The sequence below is a fragment of the Kogia breviceps genome, chromosome 4 (genome assembly GCF_026419965.1).
Source record: "Kogia breviceps isolate mKogBre1 chromosome 4, mKogBre1 haplotype 1, whole genome shotgun sequence".
Lineage (NCBI taxonomy): Eukaryota > Metazoa > Chordata > Mammalia > Artiodactyla > Physeteridae > Kogia > Kogia breviceps.
Genome location: NC_081313.1, coordinates 77,857,609 through 77,876,495, shown reverse-complemented (window position 1 = coordinate 77,876,495; position 18,887 = coordinate 77,857,609). Strand labels below are relative to the sequence as shown.

The 18,887-nt window shown below is 42.1% G+C and overlaps 1 protein-coding gene across 5 annotated transcripts in view; it reads right to left on the bottom strand.

Moving 5' to 3' along the window:
- Window positions 1-18,887, bottom strand: part of CAST (calpastatin) — a 120,947-nt gene that overhangs the window by 73,821 nt on the left and 28,239 nt on the right. For 3 of the 5 annotated variants that reach the window (XM_067031377.1, XM_067031379.1, XM_067031378.1), the window contains exon 3: window positions 11,561-11,632. In XM_067031377.1, coding sequence (XP_066887478.1) covers window positions 11,561-11,632 — 72 coding nt within the window. Of the gene's footprint in view, window positions 1-5,059; window positions 5,363-11,560; window positions 11,633-18,887 lie in introns of those variants that run through there. The other 2 variants (XM_067031381.1, XM_067031382.1) reach the window with 2 other exon arrangements.

Genomic DNA, 18,887 nt, shown 5'->3' with positions numbered 1-18,887 from the left:
CCCTTAGTACAGCTAATAAAGAAACAATATGCAGGAGACTAAGCCCCTGGTTTCTCTGTACGAACAGTATTCTCCCGCAACAACTCTATTCTGGGCATCTCTGGAGGGGCCAAGGTCTCATCTAGGTCTTTATACTGAGGTCACTTGTGCAGGGGACCTTAATCCATTATAGAGTCCAAAGAGTATGCCTGCACGCTAAACGGGACTCAATCTCTTATAGCAACTTTGAGTGAAATGGGAGCGGTCCAGGCCCTTTCTTGGGCTCCAAAAGAGGGCCATAAACATCAATCACGCCAGTTCATGGGGGCCCCTCAGTACGATTCGAAAGTCTCAGCCCCTGTGAATAGCTACAGCTCTCACCAAGATTTCACTGCATTGCTAAGGTCAGAAGACGACTATTCACAGATAGGCTCTGGCTAGCCCAACTCAGAGCAGCGCTCATCAAACTTTAACAGGTGTAAGGATTTACCTCGAGAGCTTGTTAAGCCATAGATTCCTCAGTGATTCTGACTGGGTAAGTCTGAAGTGGGGCTTGGGAAATCTCCATTTTAAAATAAGTATCCCAGGTGAATTTGATGCAGATGCTCTCCAGACTACATATCATGAAATACGAAATTAAGAGCATTCCAAGGGGGCGCAGTACATCCCCAGGACAAGGATGGGGAGAGCCCCAGGGCCATGGATTAGTCTGGAATTATCCTACTGGCCTGCATTTTCTATTTGAGAACCAAGAAACTTCTCTTTTCTAAAGAGACCCCCAACTGTTAAAGCACAGCTCTGTGCAATTAAGGAAGCCTTGCTTTGATTACAGTCAGCTTCCTCATTCCTCACTACTCCATTGGCAGGACTCACTGGGAAACTCCTTATATTCCAGGACTCTGAGGACAAGCCACAGTGTCAGCACCACTCACCCATATCTTAGCCGTTATGATCAATATGTACCATGGGGCCTAGAGAACTGAGGATAATTATAAGTGTGTTGGCAATATGTAAAAAAAACAAAAAAACTGTTTACCAAAGTTAACTTGGTTAATCAGTAAAAGCAGACCCAAATCCTCTTTCCAACGTATAAGAAATCCTCCCAAATAAAACTGTTAGTTTTTTTTTTTAAGTGTTGCAAAGGGATCTGTGGGAAAAGAAATGAACACTACCAACAAAATGGACCAAGCAGCACCTTTGTAACTAATGTATGCCAATTATTCCTGGGGAAGGAGTCAGTAAAAATGATAAAAGGTGAGTAGATAGGCATCTGAGGTTCTCATTGTCTTGCTAAGGATATGTACCCACCTCGTGGCAGCTGCCAAATGGGAAATAAGAAACTAAATTGAGACAATGTATCCTTAGAGATAAGTGTCTGGGATCCAGGGGCAGGTTATTCTGTTCATGAGCATGTCTGCCCTCCCCTGCACCCTAGGTTGGGTGGTGAGGAAAGAAACAGGAAGATGAGCTGCAGAAACTTGTCACCCTCAAAGCTGGCTTGGAAGACGGACAACACAGACTCAGTCAGCTGTGGGGTCTCCAGTTCAACTGTGTAGAGCGCAGGACAAATGGAAACCTCAGGTATAGTTGACACCAGATGGAAATCCAGTCTGTCTACAAGGGACAGTTGTCAAGAACATCTCATAAGAGAGCCCTAGAATGAATCAGAACTCAGTCCTACATAACAGCACACAGAAAGGTATACAGGGGGAGACCATAGTACCTCTACTGGTAGCTAGGGGCAAGTCTGGAAAGCTGGGATTAAGAAAATACTGAATGAGGAGAGCCAACGCTTGGGAAGTTGGATGTGTTCAGACCTCTGAAGAGTCCTGCATCCAACTGACTGGTTGCAGATCTGCTTTAAGGGACTCGTATTCCTAATGTTTATTCCCAGAAAAACAGGGCCAAGCTTAACCTCAGCCCCCTTCCCTCAACCTTCCACTGTGCTTTCATAGCACCTTGATAGCAATGCTTTTTAGCACTTTTTACACTGTGTTTTTATGTTTGTTATATGGACCATACTTCACTTCTGTATTCCTAGCACCATGTCTAGCCATTGTAGAAGTTAAAAAAAAAAAGAGTTCATTACTGATAATTTTGATTATCTACTCTATAATCTTTAGCTAAAGGACAAACAGATGTTAAGTTCCAAAAACTCTACTTATAAATTCTAGAGAACAAAAATGAATATTTTACTTTTTCTGCCTACCCAGGATACATTTCTAAACTAGTGCAGTGGTATCTTAAGGCTCTCTTCATATTAAGATAAAACCAATATTCTTTTTCAATTCAATAAATATTTATTGAGAAATTACTATGTGGAAGGCTCCATGGTAGACGCGATGGGGGTCCAAAGATGTGGATCCTGTCTTCAAAGGGCTCACAGTATAGTGAAAAGCTGGTATTCTAAGAACAAAGGTAACCAGAGGTAACCAAAGGTAGCCAAATGAGACTATGTAACCAAAGGAGACTTCAGTGTGTGTTAACTTCACCCACTAAAACTCATTTTTTGGAAAGTATTTTATGGAGAGCTGTTAAACGTGTCCTGAGAAACAATACAGTGCAATGGTTAAGAGATCAGGCTCTTACTTTCTTAATCTGAAAAATGGGCATAATAAGGGTATCTACTTCATCACTGCATCATCATCACATCATGTAAAGTGTTCAACATATGCCTAGAACCCAGTAATTGTCAGTAAATGTAGCTATAACTATTAATACTCAGATCTAATACAGATTGTGCTGATCTGTTCTTTTTTCTGAAACCTATTAAAGTCATTTGCTAATAATTTATTATTATTGCCTAATGTGGACAGAAGGACACAAGGGTAAGAGTGACACTTTACTAGCAATAGGATTATACATAGCCTCCACCCAAATCTCCAACGTCCAAATATACGTACTTACTTGCTCAGAAGTCAACGTGTCTTAAGGGATACTGTAAAGTGCCTTAAAAATTGGAAATAATGGGACTGAGTAACTATTTATATGGCCATAAAAATAGTGTACCAATTGTTCTTAACCAGGGGAAGTAGCACCCAACTAAAGGTATTTTAAGACATGTGAGAGAGACAGTGTTTTTGTCATGCTCTGGCATTCGGTGGGAACAAGACAGCCCTGCCCAACTAAGAATCGTCAACCCAAATGCCATTAGTATTCTGTTGAGAAACACTGGGTAGCTGACATTTTTAAGTTAAAAGCTATTCACAGAGAAAAAAAATAAAACACAATTGTTTTTGAAGACCCATTGTACTTTCCCAGTATGCAGATTATTAATTCAATATATCAAAAACTATAGGATAAATGTTCCTCTTATGAGGCCAGACACACTGATGATAAAACACATATTCCAGATTCATACAGTCCTCAAAATGAGGGCACTCTGAGGTATAATGAAAGAAAAGACACAAAGACATCTATGTATACAGGAGAACATAGGCTGTGGGCTTTTCATTTAAACAGGACTGAACAATTAGATGGTTCACATTTTGGGAAAAGTAAATAGTCCTACCTAAGAAGTGGTGATGCATTAAAGATATAATTTTTATTATAAACAATGAATAGGAACACAAATATATGACTGATTTTAAAAAGTTAGTTCAAATTAATTCCTCGTGTTTTCTTAATTTTGTTTGTTTCATTCTTTCAAACTGCTATTTTACATGATACCTTTAAAATTTTCATTGTGAGAGAAGAATTATACTCAGCCAATTCATGGAACCATCAAGAAACTGAACCCACCACTAATACTGTACTATAATCAACTCCTCTCTGCAGTGGGAATCCTCTCTCAAAGCATGTGAACTGAACCATACCAGCATTTATACTTGAATGCACTGCTTCATAAACACTGTCATGCAGTCTGTGAAGCTCACTTTTTATAACAGTCCCCAAGGGTCCTTGCTGCATGCACCAGGATTCCCGTTCCATCCTCATTGCTATTGGCCACCTACCCCTTCTCCATCAGTCAGCAGATGCGGCCTTTGCTAGTTTGGCATGATTTTGCTAAACGTCACTACTTTGCTTTAATCTTATACTGTTCTCCTAGAAGCCAGGCAGCATTCCCAGCAACAAATATCCTTTAGATACTGAAAAATCAGTGTGCAAAAGTTTAATTCAGTGCCCACAAACAAAATGTCAGGAAGAGGCACTCTTTAAGTTACTCACTAGACAATGAACTTTACCCTTTTGAACAGTAGATGCCACTCCTTATTGACCTTCGCTGCAATGCAGAGGTTTTCTCTCTAGAAAACATCTCATATATCAGGAACTTTCCAGCATTTCCCTTCCTCTGATGTAGGTATAGGTGGGTTCCTAGAGGGCTCGTCAGAGGCCCCAAGGTCCAGCCCTTTAAGGAAGCTTCTTAAACTCTGCCTCGTTTTCTCAAGCTGTAAAATGGGTATAAAGAACTTGCCTCTTACCCGTTTATAACCGAGGAATGCTAGGACCCTAACAATACATAAAAGATCGTCAAATCTCCATGAAAACATTTCCATTCTTGAAAGATAGGTACAAAGTACCCCTCAGCGATGTCATCCGACCACAGTCTCAGGCTGTGTTCAAGAAAATAGAACCAAAACATGTCACAACATTTGCCACACCACACCCAGCATGTATCAGGTAAACGGAGAGGTTATACACAGTGAGCTCATTCTCTAAAACGGAGGTCATCACAGTGGAGGGGGCAGGGCTCGGGGAGAAGATTGGGTCTAACCCTAGAGAGAAAAAAGTGCCAAACCAAATCGACAGAGCGCCTGCTTTGCTTCTTTCAGCGTTTTCTCCGGCTCACACAAACTCCTGGTTTTGTAGCCCTACCGTGTACGATCACCAGACACATTCCCAGCCCAGAAGCCAGCAACAGTGGCGCCGACAGGAAGGAGGGGTCGACTAGTAACACAAGTGAATTTAGAACCCGTTTGGAAGGAAATGGATCCTCAAGGGCAAGAGACGGGTAAGAGCGCACGTCCAAGTCTGGGAGCCGTGGCAGGGTCCGAGCCTGGGACGCGCAGGGCCGGCTCGCAGGCCGGCTCGAAGGCAGCGCGGGCTGCCCGCCTGGGAAGCAGCTGAAATCAGTACTCACTCCGCGTCCGGCTTCCAGGCCCAGAGACTTCAGCGGGGTTTGGGGGATGTTTGCATTCCCGGTTGGGCTTGGCCCTCTCGGTTTCCGTTTGGAGCCTCAGCCCAGCCCGCAGAGAGGGAGGCGGCGGGGCGGCCCCAGGACGCGACGCTGGCCGCTCCCCGCCCCCTCCGCCCGCCCCCAGCGCGGTTTCGGGAGGGAGGTTCCTGCTGCCGCCGACTCATCGCGGGGCTGGCATGCCGGAGGCGGGCGGACTAAACAGAGCGGCCTGTGATGCAGGCCACGGGCCGATGGCAGAGGTCTACCACTCCTAGGATGTCACCAAAGGCCCAAAGTGGGCTCTCTGCAAACACACGCCCCCAAATATTACCTTTGAAGCTATAAACTAAGTTAACAATTCACATTGTATAACGGATTTTTTTTAAAGAGCCGTTGAACAGAACTAGAATTCTGCTGAATTACTGGACGTGATACATTATGACTAAACATTTCAAAATAACTAAGAAGGGATTTTAAGCCACAGAATAAAGTAAGAATTCATGAATTTATACTGCTATAAATAAATAAATGAATAAGTATATAGGGGAGAAGGAAATGCTCTCCCTTATAGAAAAATACCAACTAATAAATCTAAGTGATGGGGTTAGAGAGAAGAGTTCTAAAATTTAAAGGAAATATGGGAAGCCAACTTTTCCCAAAGCCGTAAAGCAATCACAGTGAAGACTCTGGACAGTGAGCTTGCGGTATGAGTGGAGGAGGCTGCGGTGGCGGGAGGCTGAGGACCCGAGGCCTCAGGCCTATAGCTAGTGACAGCTGAGCAGCCAGTCCTTCAGCCTCCAAGCCAGAGGTGACGGCATTCCGAAGGCGGAGAGCTCAGCGGCGCACCCGCCTGCGCCCGGCAAAGCACGTGGGGTCCCCCTGACTTCTCCTGCTAGGTGTTCCTCACAACCACCCTGTCTATTATCAGTGTTCCTTTACTTCTGTTAAATAAAGGTGGCGAAGTAAGAGCCCTTCCGACTCTAATATTTTATTATAATTCCCTGAGAAGACCCTATCCTCATAATTCTTTTTTTTTAAACATCTTTATTGGAGTATAATTGCTTGACAACGTTGTGTTAGTTTCTGCTGTATAACAAAGTGAATCAGCTATATGTATACATATATCCCCATATCTCCTCCCTCTTGCGTCTCCCTCCCACCCTCCCTATCCCACCCCTCTAGGTGGACACAAAGCATCAAGCAGATCTCCCAGTGCTATGCGGTTGCTTCCCACTAGCTATCTATTTTACATTTGGTAGTGTGTATATGTCCATACCACTCTCACATTTCATCCCAGCTTAACCTTCCCCCTCCCCATGTCCTCAAGTCCATTCTCTACGTCTGCATCTTTATTCCTGTCCTGCCCCTAGGTTCTTCAGAACCATTTTTTATTTTTTTAGATTCCATATATATGTGTTAGCATACAGTATTTGTCTTTCTCTTCTGGCTTACTTCACTCTGTATGACAGACTCTAGGTCCATCCATCTCACTACAAATAACTCAATCTCGTTTCCTTTTATGGCTGAGTACTATTCCATAGCGTATATGTGCCACATGTTCTTTATCCATTCATCTGTCGATGGACACTCAGGTTGCTTCCATATCCTGGCTATTGTAAACAGTGCTGCAATGAACATTGTGGTACATGACTCTTTCTGAATTAATGGTTTTCTCAGGGTATATGCCCAGTAGTGGGATTGCTGGGTCGTATAGTAGTTCTAGTTTTAGTTTTTTAAGGAACCTCCATACTGTTCTCCATAGTGGCTGTATCAATTTACATTCCCACCAACAGAGCAAGAGGGTTCCCTTTTCTCCACACACCCTCTCCAGCATTTATTGTTTGTAGATTTTCATAATTCTTCTTGATGAAAATTAAGCTTAAAATTCCTTTTTTGTTTACTGTCAGTATTTTCTCTGCTTTTTTGTTTCTCGAATAAACCTCAGCTCATCTAGGTTTTCCTGAGACAAAAGACAACTAGGATGACTTATTTGGGCCACTCCCCAAGACGGATGAGCCCTGGGTCCCAGAGCCCCACCGTTAGGCAGCATATCTCCCTCAATGAGGGTGAGTATGTCTGAGCTCCTCAAGAGTACAGGTTAGTAATAACATGGTTATGAAGTAAATTTTCCAAAGATTCTTGTCCTGCAGGACAGGTAGAAAGGGGCTCCCTTCCCTGGAGATGAAGAAAGATGTATCACTCCCAGATGTGCCGTGTCTATCCCAGTCCCTGAGACTCATCCTTTCCTCCAGTGGGGCCTCCACATCACCCACATCTGAAAAACTGGAGGGTATTTATTAATTAGAGAAAATCCTGGACCTACCCCCTCCTGGTGAATCAGATTCCTGTGGCTTGGAACCTGAGGATCTGCATTTTAACCAGATTTTCTAATCGATGTTTAGGTAATCTAAGGTACAGGTGGTCTAAATTACCCACATTCAGCACAATTCAGCATCCTTGCTGCTCAAAGTGTGGTCGCCAGACCAGCAGCAGCAGCAACTGTGAGCTTGTTAGAAAAGCAGAAAGGGGCTTCCCTGGTGGCACAGTGGTTGAGAGTCCGCCTGCGTACCCAGGTCTGGGAAGATCCCACATGCCACGGAGCGGCTAGGCCCGTGAGCCATGGCTGCTGAGCCTGTGTGTCTGGAGCCTGTGATCTGCAACGGGAGAGGCCACAACAGTGAGAGGCCCGTGCACTGCAAAAAAAAAAAAAAAAAAAAAGCAGAAAGAATCTCAGCCTCACCCTAGACTTCCTGAGTCAGAATCTTCATTTTAGTAAACACCTCACCGATTCAGCACGTACATTAAAATATGAGAATTACTGCTCTGATCTTGTTTCCCAAACCTTGGTTATTTGTGTACTACCTACTTAATATTTTTTAATCTGCCACAGCTACATGTACTTAATATTTTAAAAAATAGATTTACTTTTTAACCATTAATCTAGCCTTGTCTTAAGCAAAACCATCCATAGGATCACGAGTTTGAAATGCTAGTTTACTTTTCCTAGCACGTTAAAATACATGCAGATTGAAATAGAAACGCTTGCCTGCTTAGCAAACAGTCATCAAACACACCACATGTGGTCCAGTGGTTCTGTGGGTGAGGCTGACACTGAACGATGGAATACCTTCCACAATATGCAGAGTTTATTCAGCCCCTTAGTCATATTATGGATGAGAAAAGTAAAGGCCTGGGAGGAGGGCTGTGCCACCAAAGTTAACACAGCTAGTTATGGTAGAACCAGGGCCAAAACCACAGAAGGACTTCTCAGGTGGGTGCTTATTCCTGTGCAGATTTTCTCTTCTCTAACTGGGAGAAAAGCTGTTTGTACCCTCTTCTGTTTAAAAAGCCTAATGTTGCTAAACAACCTATAATCAGTGATTTTCCTCCAGTTCAAAATTCTCCTGTTTTCCTTTCTGTAGTGGATAGCTGGCAGCTGACAATACACTTGAAAAATCCTCACTACTCACAGATCATTTCCCACCTAATCAGTAAGCACCTTCCCAAAGAAGAACCAGAGCATTCCCAGCCCCAGATTCCCCGTGCAGCAGAGCTGAGGCATGGGACTTGCACTGGCCAATCATCTGTGCCTCACAAGAGTGAGATTGAAAATAAGCCTGTGTGGAGGTGCCACCCACTGGTAGATCTGTGTTATGATAAGGCCTTTCAACATTGGAGATTGGCAGCGCCAGAGTTGCTGGCCTCCGGTCCTAAATGTGATAGGTGCTGAGCTGTGGTGGCGGCAAGGAGAAGCTCCCACGGTGTGTCTGGGCATTGTTCCTGGCTGTGAAACTACATTCCTTCTGCTGGAGCCTTCTGGATTTCTCTAGGAGCTACCCGCCATCCCTTAAGAAATTCCTTTTTAGCTTGAACTAGTCAGAGTAAATTCCAATTGGAACTGATAAGTTTAACCAGTACTTCTTTTTTTTTTTTTTTTTTTTTTTTTTTTTGCGGTACGCGGGCCTCTCACTGTTGTGGCCTCTCCCGTTGCGGAGCACAAGCTCCGGACGCGCAGGCTCAGCGGGCATGGCTCACGGGCCCAGCCGCTCCGCGGCATGTGGGATCTTCCCGGACCAGGGCACGAACCCGTGTCCCCTGCATCGGCAGGCGGACTCTCAACCACTGTGCCACCAGGGAAGCCCAGTACTTCTTCTTAATAGCTGTGCTCTCCTGCAGAGACATTCCTGATGCAAGTTCAACCTCGCTTTCCTCACCTGAATAAGTTGGTGGTTACAATAGAAGTTGCCCGAGAACTCTTCCAGTAACACAGTTGCCTGACTGTGGATCGCAACTGTTTTCTTATTTAATAAGAGTCTAATTTCTATAGCCTCATTAGTCCTCATTTTTAATTTATCAAAAATTTAACTTTAAGCACTAAACATCTTATAATAATTATTTTGAGTTATTCAACAGAAATATCTCTGCCACTTAAGTGCTCCAGATCCTCCAAGCCCAGGACTGCATGGCAGAAGTGGTATTATTTGTGCACATAATTACTGATTTTGTAAGAACTCTCATAAAACAGTTCTGCAATACATGGTAACCATTCTGTCATTAAATACTGAATCTTTAATACAGACGATGATTTTCTTAATAATTGTAAAATTGTCACTTACTTTAACTTTCGAGTTGAATGTGTCCAAAATCAAGAAAACCAGGCCTAATTCTCACTGCCAATTCTATTTACTATTTTGTCATGTCGTGTGTTGGGAGAATATTATTTGCCTGTGTGTGTTGTGATAATTAATTGTGTAATAAAATGCTTCAAGGGATCACAAATGCTATCACCCCCAGCTTTTCTGAATGATGCATGGGAGTGATCATTTTTAGGTGATGATGATACCGAGCCCTTTCAATCTGGCATCAAAAGACAAAATAAGAAAAACAAGAAAGCATATGTATTTTTTTCTTCTAATACTCTATAAGAGTTAAAGATATAGAAAGGAAGGAATGAAGAATTAAATCCTGGAAAAAACGAATATTCAGGAAACTGGTAAAGGAAATTGAGTCAGGAAACCACAGTGCAAAAGAATAATCGAGAGAAGAATGGAGACAGGAGAAGGCAGTGTCAGAAGCCAAGGAGAGAATTACATGTTTGCCAGTAAACTAAAACAATAACTATGTGGCTAAATGTGTCCACCTCCCAGTGATGGCCAAATTCTTTGTAAGCACTCCACCTTGAAATGACTGGATGATACTCCTGTGTGGAAAAGTGATGGAAAAGGGACTGCTTCTTACCACGAAGTTCAAGGGAAAAACAAAAACTAAGTGCAATTTTCCACAAGGTACCGACCCTCTAGGAGTTTAGGTCATGATAATTCTAGAAACCATTTACAAATGATTCACTAAACCTCATGAGGTTGGGGTTTTGCTAATGAGGCTTCTCATTTTTAGGGGCATAATTTAAGCATAAGTTAAATAAAGGTCCTCATACTGTAAAAGATAGGAAGAATCCAGAAAATCTTTTTTAGTTGGAGACCTCCAAACAATAATAGAATATGAGGACTACCAAGGGAAACTGCAGCAGAGATACATTTGCCCAGCCTCTTCTCATTTCTCAGCTGAGTTTTACTTTGGGTACTTTTCAGGGGCTAGGAGAGCAGCTGAGACTCCAGAAGGCACTAAAATACGAACTCTTCACCAAGCAAGTAACATCCATGAGAAAGTCCACAGCCCTCCATAGGAGAGCTACCAGTTTTAAAGGAAGAATGCTTATTTACAATAGTTGTATAGGCAATCCTGAAATAGGTTAAGGTTTTTGATAATCTTGGACACATTGAAAGATCACAAGGTGAAATGGGAGGAAAAAAACTATTTTATATATTGAAAACTACTAGCTAAAATGGTAGTTACATCTTATCTTGAAAGATGAAATTTCAGTGATTTTTATAAGTTGCAAAGCTTTGTAGTGTTATATTACCAAAGAAGGCTCAATCAGAGTTTATAAGGTCCAGGACCTTGTGTGAACTGGAAACCTGGCTTTGAACCCTACCTCCATCTTACTGGCTTTGTGATCTTGTCGAGGTTACTTAACCTCTCTGAGCCCAGGTTTCCTCTGGTATAAAGGAATAGTAATTATAAGGTTGTGACGGGATTACCTAAGATAATTATATAGCACACTTAGCAGAGAACCTGGTGTGGTTAATACTCATGAAGAAAATTTGGTGTCTGCAAAAGTCAAATATTATTTATAGCTATTTGTGGTAATAATGAATATTTTTGGACACATTATTATATGCCAGTAAGAATAATAACATAAATGGCTTTGCGAGGTTTTAAATCCTTCAAATCGTTAGTAAGAAATTACATGCCTCCTGCCTCACACTACTCCCACCAGCACAGAAATGGTACTTTGTTCAAAAACTTTCAGTGATATATGGACACTGTATACCTTCCCTACAAGTCCCACCCACGAATGGTACACCTGTAGAGTAGGGGTCTTTTCTTGCTCAGGAAATGACTGACCTTGGTGACCGGAGCTGTTCCACCAGCTTGAGTTCTGGAGGGTTGACTGCTCCCGAGCTTTGTCTTTTTTTTCTGAAAATAGGAAATATTAGTTTCTATAGGAGAAGACATCTTCACAATGTAGTCAGGTGTAAATTTTCCTATCAATACAAATATCTTTTCAAGCAAAATTCAGACTAATATACTAAGTACACAAAAAAAGAACATGTTTTTATTTTTTCATGTCTTCGACAGAAGACTATATAAATATTAACAACAAAGAGTATTGTACGTTGAATAGTCCCCAGTTGTTCAATATTCCGTGGTTTGGAGGACTGCAGAAATCCTCCCATGGGAGTTATCATCTTCCACCACAATGCACTCCCAGAACATCATCGCTCACCGTGAGAAAGTACACGCTTTCTCTCTTACCCTGAGTGCTACGGAGAGCAGATGTTAGTACAGCCTCCACTGAGGGTGACTTAGCAGCAAGTATCAAAGATGGCAATATATCTAAAACTTTATCTTAGGGAAATAGTATGACAAGAGCAAAAGCCTTTTTTCTTCAAATATATTCATCACAGTATTCTAACATCAAAAAGCTAAAAACAATATAGGTAATAATGAATGTTTATTGAGTTTTTACCATGTGTCTTACCATGTGTTTAATTATTCTACTAGAATAATAAAATTATAGGTAATAATAGAATAATAATGCTCTAATAATACAGTATATTACAGCACTATTGTCAGTGCTCTGTTTAAGTACCATGTGTTACAACTTATTTAATCTTCAAATTACCCAAAATAAAGCTGTTATCCCCATTTTCTGGGTAAGGAGATGGAGGAATGGGATAAGTACACCACTTGGCCGTGGTCACAGCTAGTCAAAAGTAGTATGTCTTATATACACTACCAGATGTAAAATAGCTAGCTAGTGGGAAGCAGCTGCATAGCACAGGGAGATCAGCTCGGTGCTTTGTGACCACCTAGAGGGGTGGGAGGGAGACGCAAGAGGGGGGGATATGGGGATATATGTATACGTATAGCTGATTCACTTTGTTATACAGCAGAAACTAACACACCATTGTAAAGCAATTATACTCCAATAAAGATGTTAAAAAAAAAAAAGTAGCATGTCTGGGTAAGGAGATGGAGGAATGGGTCACAGCTAGTCAAAAGTAGCATGTCTGTTTCAGACCCTATTCTCTTACCTACCTACAATGCCTCCCACATAAGGGGTTATGTTATGAACAGTTACAGGATGAAATATCATATGGTTATTTAATGATCAGGTTCAGAAGAACATTCCATTAAATGAAAGTATACTATTAATATTTCACATAAAGAAAAGTCACATTATAAAATAACATGAATGGTATGGTCTCAAGTTCATACGGGGTTATTTTCTGATAGTGGGGTTAAGAGTGCTTCATTGTGCTGTTTTTGTAATTTCTTATATAACTATAACTACTTAACTGTTGAAAGGACAAAAAACGGGGGGTAAGGTAAAATACACAGTTGCTTTCTCAACAAGGACTTGATATCTTATATCTTTTACTTATGAATATCTATATTTCAAAGAAGCAAGCGTATAAAGTTTTACAATGTAAAATGGTGACAGTATGATCCAACATCTATAAAATGTGAAGAATGTACTATAAGAATTGAATACAGGAGGAATGATCATGCTAATTAGGTGATATATAACACAGTAAAGAGTTGTATGTCCACATACATACAACTTCTGAAAATTTTTGAAAAATATATAATTGAGAACAATTTGGTTGAATTCTTTAACATTTAGAAGATATTTAGCAAAATTTATGTTGCTTAACCTTGTGAAAAATGCCTGCCATGGAAGCTTGAGCTGAAGCCTTCTTTTCCTTCAGGGCAAATACTACCTTAGCTTGCTGTCCTCAAAGTACAATCTTTATGTGTCCACTGGTTGACCATTCTCAGAGCACTTCAGGAAGATCCCCGAAACAACAGGGTGGACACATTTTAATAAGATGGGTATCTGAGGGCCTTCAGAGGCCTTTGCAGAAGCCAGGTATTACCTGTAGACCAAACAGTCTATCCTAAGCATTAATGCACTACCATCAACCAAAGGAAGAAAAAATCCTAGATAAATGGGATAGAAATAAAAGAGGCTGGGCTTCCCTGGTGGCGCAGTGGTTGAGAATCCGCCTGCCGATGTAGGAGACACGGGTTCGTGCCCTGGTCCGGGAAGATCCTACATGCCGCGGAGCACCTAAGCCCGTGAGCCATGGCCGCTAGGCCTGCGTGTCCGGAGCCGCCTGTGCTCCACAACGGGAGAGGCCACAACAGTGAGAGGCCCGCATACCGCAAAAAAAAAAAAAAAAAAAAAAAAGAAATAAAAGAGGCTGCTAAAAAGTTAGTAGTTTGAGTGTGATATGGGAGATGGTAAAAGGAGCGGATGGCCTAAGTTTTATCCATATCACAAGTCTCTCTTCAAAATACAAGGTGTCTTAACAAATAGCTTCTGATAACCATAATGTATACATGGATTCAGTGTAAGGGGTTGGATATAAGAAATGAAGACAAGAATACAGCATTGGGGTTATTCATTTTAATCTCATTCTCCAATTCAACCTCCTCATTTTCCAGTGAGGAGACTGAAGCCCAGAAAGGTCAGGTCAGTGTACACTGTTCCATAGCTGTCCCACACTCTAGCTATTAGCCTGTGGTCTCAGCTATAATCAAGGAAGGTCACATTGAAATCCTGCACTAACTACAGCTCCAATTCTCACAATCAAAATGCACATAGCAGACTCTGATTTATCTGTAGAAGAATTCCACTACAACACATTAGCTAAGATTTGCCTTTGAGAATTAAAAAGCTTGCTTTTTGGCTGAGTTATGATACTTACTATTAAGTTAAAAATAACTATTTTAACTTCATACACATGCTAATTGTTTATATAAACTCAGCACACATGCTGATTTTAATTTTACCTGTATATAAACTTAAGATTTCTCTGAAAAATAATTTATTAATAAATTCAATATTTTAAAACTCAACTGAGGATTTCTCAGATTTCCTGTGGGTATGACCTATTGAAGTTTGCCTTGCCCTCTGAGCTGCCTGAATTACTTAGTCTACAAAGGACCAATTTAGTTTAGCTGAAACAAGAGTAGAATTTGTAAAAATGATCCTCTGTTATCTAATATTTATAAAGGCCTTAATAATGTCAGGCACTTAAAACACAACACAAAAGCTTAGAAATGCACATACATACCAGAGCACAAACCCCTTATTCTCAGATGAGTAACCATACAGATTGTTTTAGCTGATATATGACGTGGTTTTCTCTTCAATTGTGTTTGACTTCATGTATCCCTCTATTTATTGGACAGACATTTATTGAACCCTGGCCAGGAGCCTGGTCCTATTCTAGGCAGTGGGGATATAATGACCAATTAAACAAACAAACAAAAAAAGGTCTTACTTTCGTAGTGCTTACATTCCAGTAAGAGGACTCGGACTCTAAATAAGTCAACAAAAACCAAGATGATTTCAGAGAGTGATGAGTGCTATAAAGTCAATAAAACAGGGTCATGTAACAGAGAGTTGGCTGGCTGAGGGGGTTCCTTCAGACAGGATAGACAAAGAAAGACATTTGGCTGAGACCTGACTATAAATAAACCAATCATGTAAATATGGCATGGGGGAAGGGAGGCATTCTAGGTGGATGGAGTAGCACATGCAAAGGCCCTGAGGTGGGATGGGATGGGTTTGGCAAGTTGGAGGAACAGAAATATGTTCCTGCAGCTGAAGCAAGGTGGGCACAGGCATACATGGTATGAGATGATACAGGATGCTGGATCAAGATTTTTGGTCTGAAGTGATGTGGGTTCATTATGGCCCCGCAGCTGGGTGTGTTTGGGATCATCAGTTTCTTCCAGACCTTGGCTTGCTTCCTGGCCTTCTCTGAGTACCATCTAGTCCTTGTGAGTCCTCCTTTGCCTCCATGTGAAAAGTTCTCAAAATCCTTTGGCTTCACATCACCTTGTACTTAGTTTTGCAGTGTCTTCCTCACGCTCACTCCTGCTCACCCCCACCACCAGCACTGGTCCTTAGAAATCCCACTCTGGCCTGGACACATTTCTCACCCAGCTAGGTCTGCATATTCACAACTGTGATAGGGCTGGATCTACCCTCAGATAGAACAGAATGCATTTACTCAAAGTCAGTGAAAACTCAACACAAGCTCACTCATAAATGATTCTGCATTTGTCTTAACACACAGGTACGCTGTGATCTCTAAAAGATTAAGATGTTAAATGAGAACACCAATCCTAGGATAATTCAAATTTTGAGTTCAACTATTTTTCTTCATTTCCATAAACCCATAGACTAAAGGTTACTGAGCAGATTTTCCCTTGCCATTCAATCACATTCCCTCTAATACTTATGAGCGCTTCTTTGTTTAACTTAAGTTGTATAGAAAGGAAATGGTCAGGAACAGCTTGCCCTCATCCGTCTATATCAGGTCGCAGGCCTGGCTGAGTCATTCATTCCTTGCAGGACAGCCTGTCACAGGGCCTCAGTCCTGATGATTGACAGGGGCAGAAGTGTAATCGTCCACACCAGATTTACCTCTACTGGACTCTAACCCCAGGACATCAAGTCCGGTCCATTTACAGAGAACTTGTGTGATTTCTCCTGCTCGCATGCAGACTCCTGAGTATACACAGGTCCTGTTCCCATGGACTATGAATCCACACTTTCTACTGGAAGCAGCCTCCCCCATCTCAAAAGAGGTTCAGAGTCTGCCAGCCAAAAGACCAGTAAAACAGGCACCTCTGCTTGCACAGAGAAGATCGATAAAGAACGCAGAGATTAGATCCATCCTGTATGCTGCTGTAGGAAGACATGAATGGAATTAATGGCATGCCTTTCTTGTATGTTTGTTGTGGCTCATAATAAAAGGTTTTATTGAATGAATCAGAACTCAAGTACGCGGGCCTCTCACTGTTGTGGCCTCTCCCGTTGTGGAGCACAGGCTCCGGATGCGCAGGCTCAGCCGTCGTGGCTCACGGGCCCAGCGGCTCCGCGGCATGGGGGATCCTCCCGGACCACGGCATGAACCCGTGTCCCCTGCATCGGCAGGTGGACTCTCAACCACTGCGCCACCAGGGGAGCCCAGAACTCAAGTCTTAAAAACTGTTTTCAAGTAACAATGAAATTCCAAGCGCCAGGCGGAGCTGTGTCATTAGCTCCTAAAATCTCAGGAAAGGCCCTTTAAGTGAGGCCTCATGTCATCCTGAGACCTAGTGACTCTGTAAAGAAAAGTGCCGAATTCTCTAGAATAATGGTCCTACTTTTTGACACATGTGGCAGGAATCCTGGCTGCACCAAATGCCAGCTGTGAGACATCAGGCAAGTTTATGAGCATTTTTAAACACTAATTTTCTCACCTGAAAAATGAGAATAACCCTACTTGTACCTCAGAGAGAGACTGAGAGGATTAAATGAGATGAGGTATGGCCTGAAATCTGTGGCCCACATGTTGGAAAACCCCGCTCTGAAGAGAGAGGCCCAAGGCCTTGAACAGGTAGCAATAGGACAGACTCATCTCTCCAGGGCAACCCCAGTGCATCTAAATTCAACTCATGAGGGGTCTTAGTGGCTGTTGAGAATTTTCTATGAGCTTTTTAAATTTATATAATAGAAAAATAATTGTTTCTTCATTGGATAGAAAGTGATTTTTCTTTAGGACTAGCCATGGTTCTATTAATGGATGCAGTTACTTGGAAACAGTTTGATCCTTTTGAGGTTTGCTTTTAAGTTTTGCTAGGTTGGACAAGAGCAGCCTTCAGATAGAAGCAATTTGTTTTCAATACAGCAATGAAACCCTTCTGAGTACTTTACCCAGTGATTCCGACTGGTGAGAACATGTCCTGTTCCTGGCTTTGTGTGAGGTCTGGAGATTACATGAAAGTAATAAATGCAATGCATCTAAGCCCACAGTCAGAGATACTATGATTACTCAATAAATGCTAGCTAAGGGAAACCCGGGACCACTTCCAGGGATGATGCTGAAAGGCCTACCTAATGAGTTAGGCCTACCAGAGCCAGATCAGCAGGTCCTGATATTCATGCATCAGCTGTCAAAGATGACGGCCCCTCTGGACCTTGCTCTGATAGGTCCCATAGGTGTCGTCACTGTCACACGGTGTGTGAGTGTGGGCGTGTGCGTGGGGGGTGTGATTTAGGGTCAACAAGATCTGCAGGAATAGACATGACCTCAATATGTTTCCTGAGAGTGGCAAGGACTCTTCTGAGGTACTACAGGGTGTCAGGACAGGATATGGAAGAGATGATTTCAACAGCCTTGGTGACACATTTAAATATTAGTAAAATATCTGGAGAACACTAAAACTCATTAGTAAATGAATAAAGAAGTAAGTCGGTGACTAGGCTTATAAATGAGAAAAATTTAACTCAACTTCATAGTAATAGAAGGTACTTCAGTTTGTAAGCTGGGCCACAACCTCCTTTCAAATACAGCTTTGTTTCCTTTTTACATTAATGATGTTCTTATGTAATAAAGTTTGGATTAAAACGTAAGGAGTGTTTCTGTCTTAAATAACTAAAGAAAACCCTCGACAATTATATGCAACAGTGGTTTTCAGAGGCTGGACACCAGGCAGCAAGGACAGTATTCCCTGTGAAGGAAACAAACCAGGGGCACCTTGCGATCGCCACAGCTTACTGCCTGCAGTTTCCAGCCGCTGGATCATGCAACGGCTGTCTGTCTCTCTGAGTTGAGGAGATGGAGCTGGGAGTTTGAAGGTCAAGGGCACTCGAGGGGCTCAAAGGGAGGGCGCCAGAGAGGAGAGCTACAAAAGTGAGCTCCAGAAATCTGCGTGTGCACGCCTGTGAGGAGAGCCTGAGTCTGGGGAAAGACCACCCATAAGGAGCAGAGCCATAATCACAGGGGCTCCCAGGGACCAAGAATAGGACATGTTTTCAGCAGTCAGAATCACTGGGTAGAGAATGCAGAAGAAAAAGTAGGACTGGGACTTCCCTGGTGGTCCAGTGGTTAAGACTCCATGCTTCCACTGCAGGGGGCACAGGTTCAGTTGAAGAAGAAGAAGAAAAAAAAACAAGAAAATGTAGGCCTCCTCTAAAGGTTGCTCTGTTCTAGCCAAACAAAGATTAAAAGCAAACCCCAAAGGATCAAAGTGTTTCCAAGTAACTTAACTGTGTCCCAGAACAAAGCTCAGGAAAACTTAAAGCAACAATAATATAAAAACACTCAATGCAATATAAAATTCACATCTGTTTATCATCTAATCAAAAATTACAAGGCGGGCT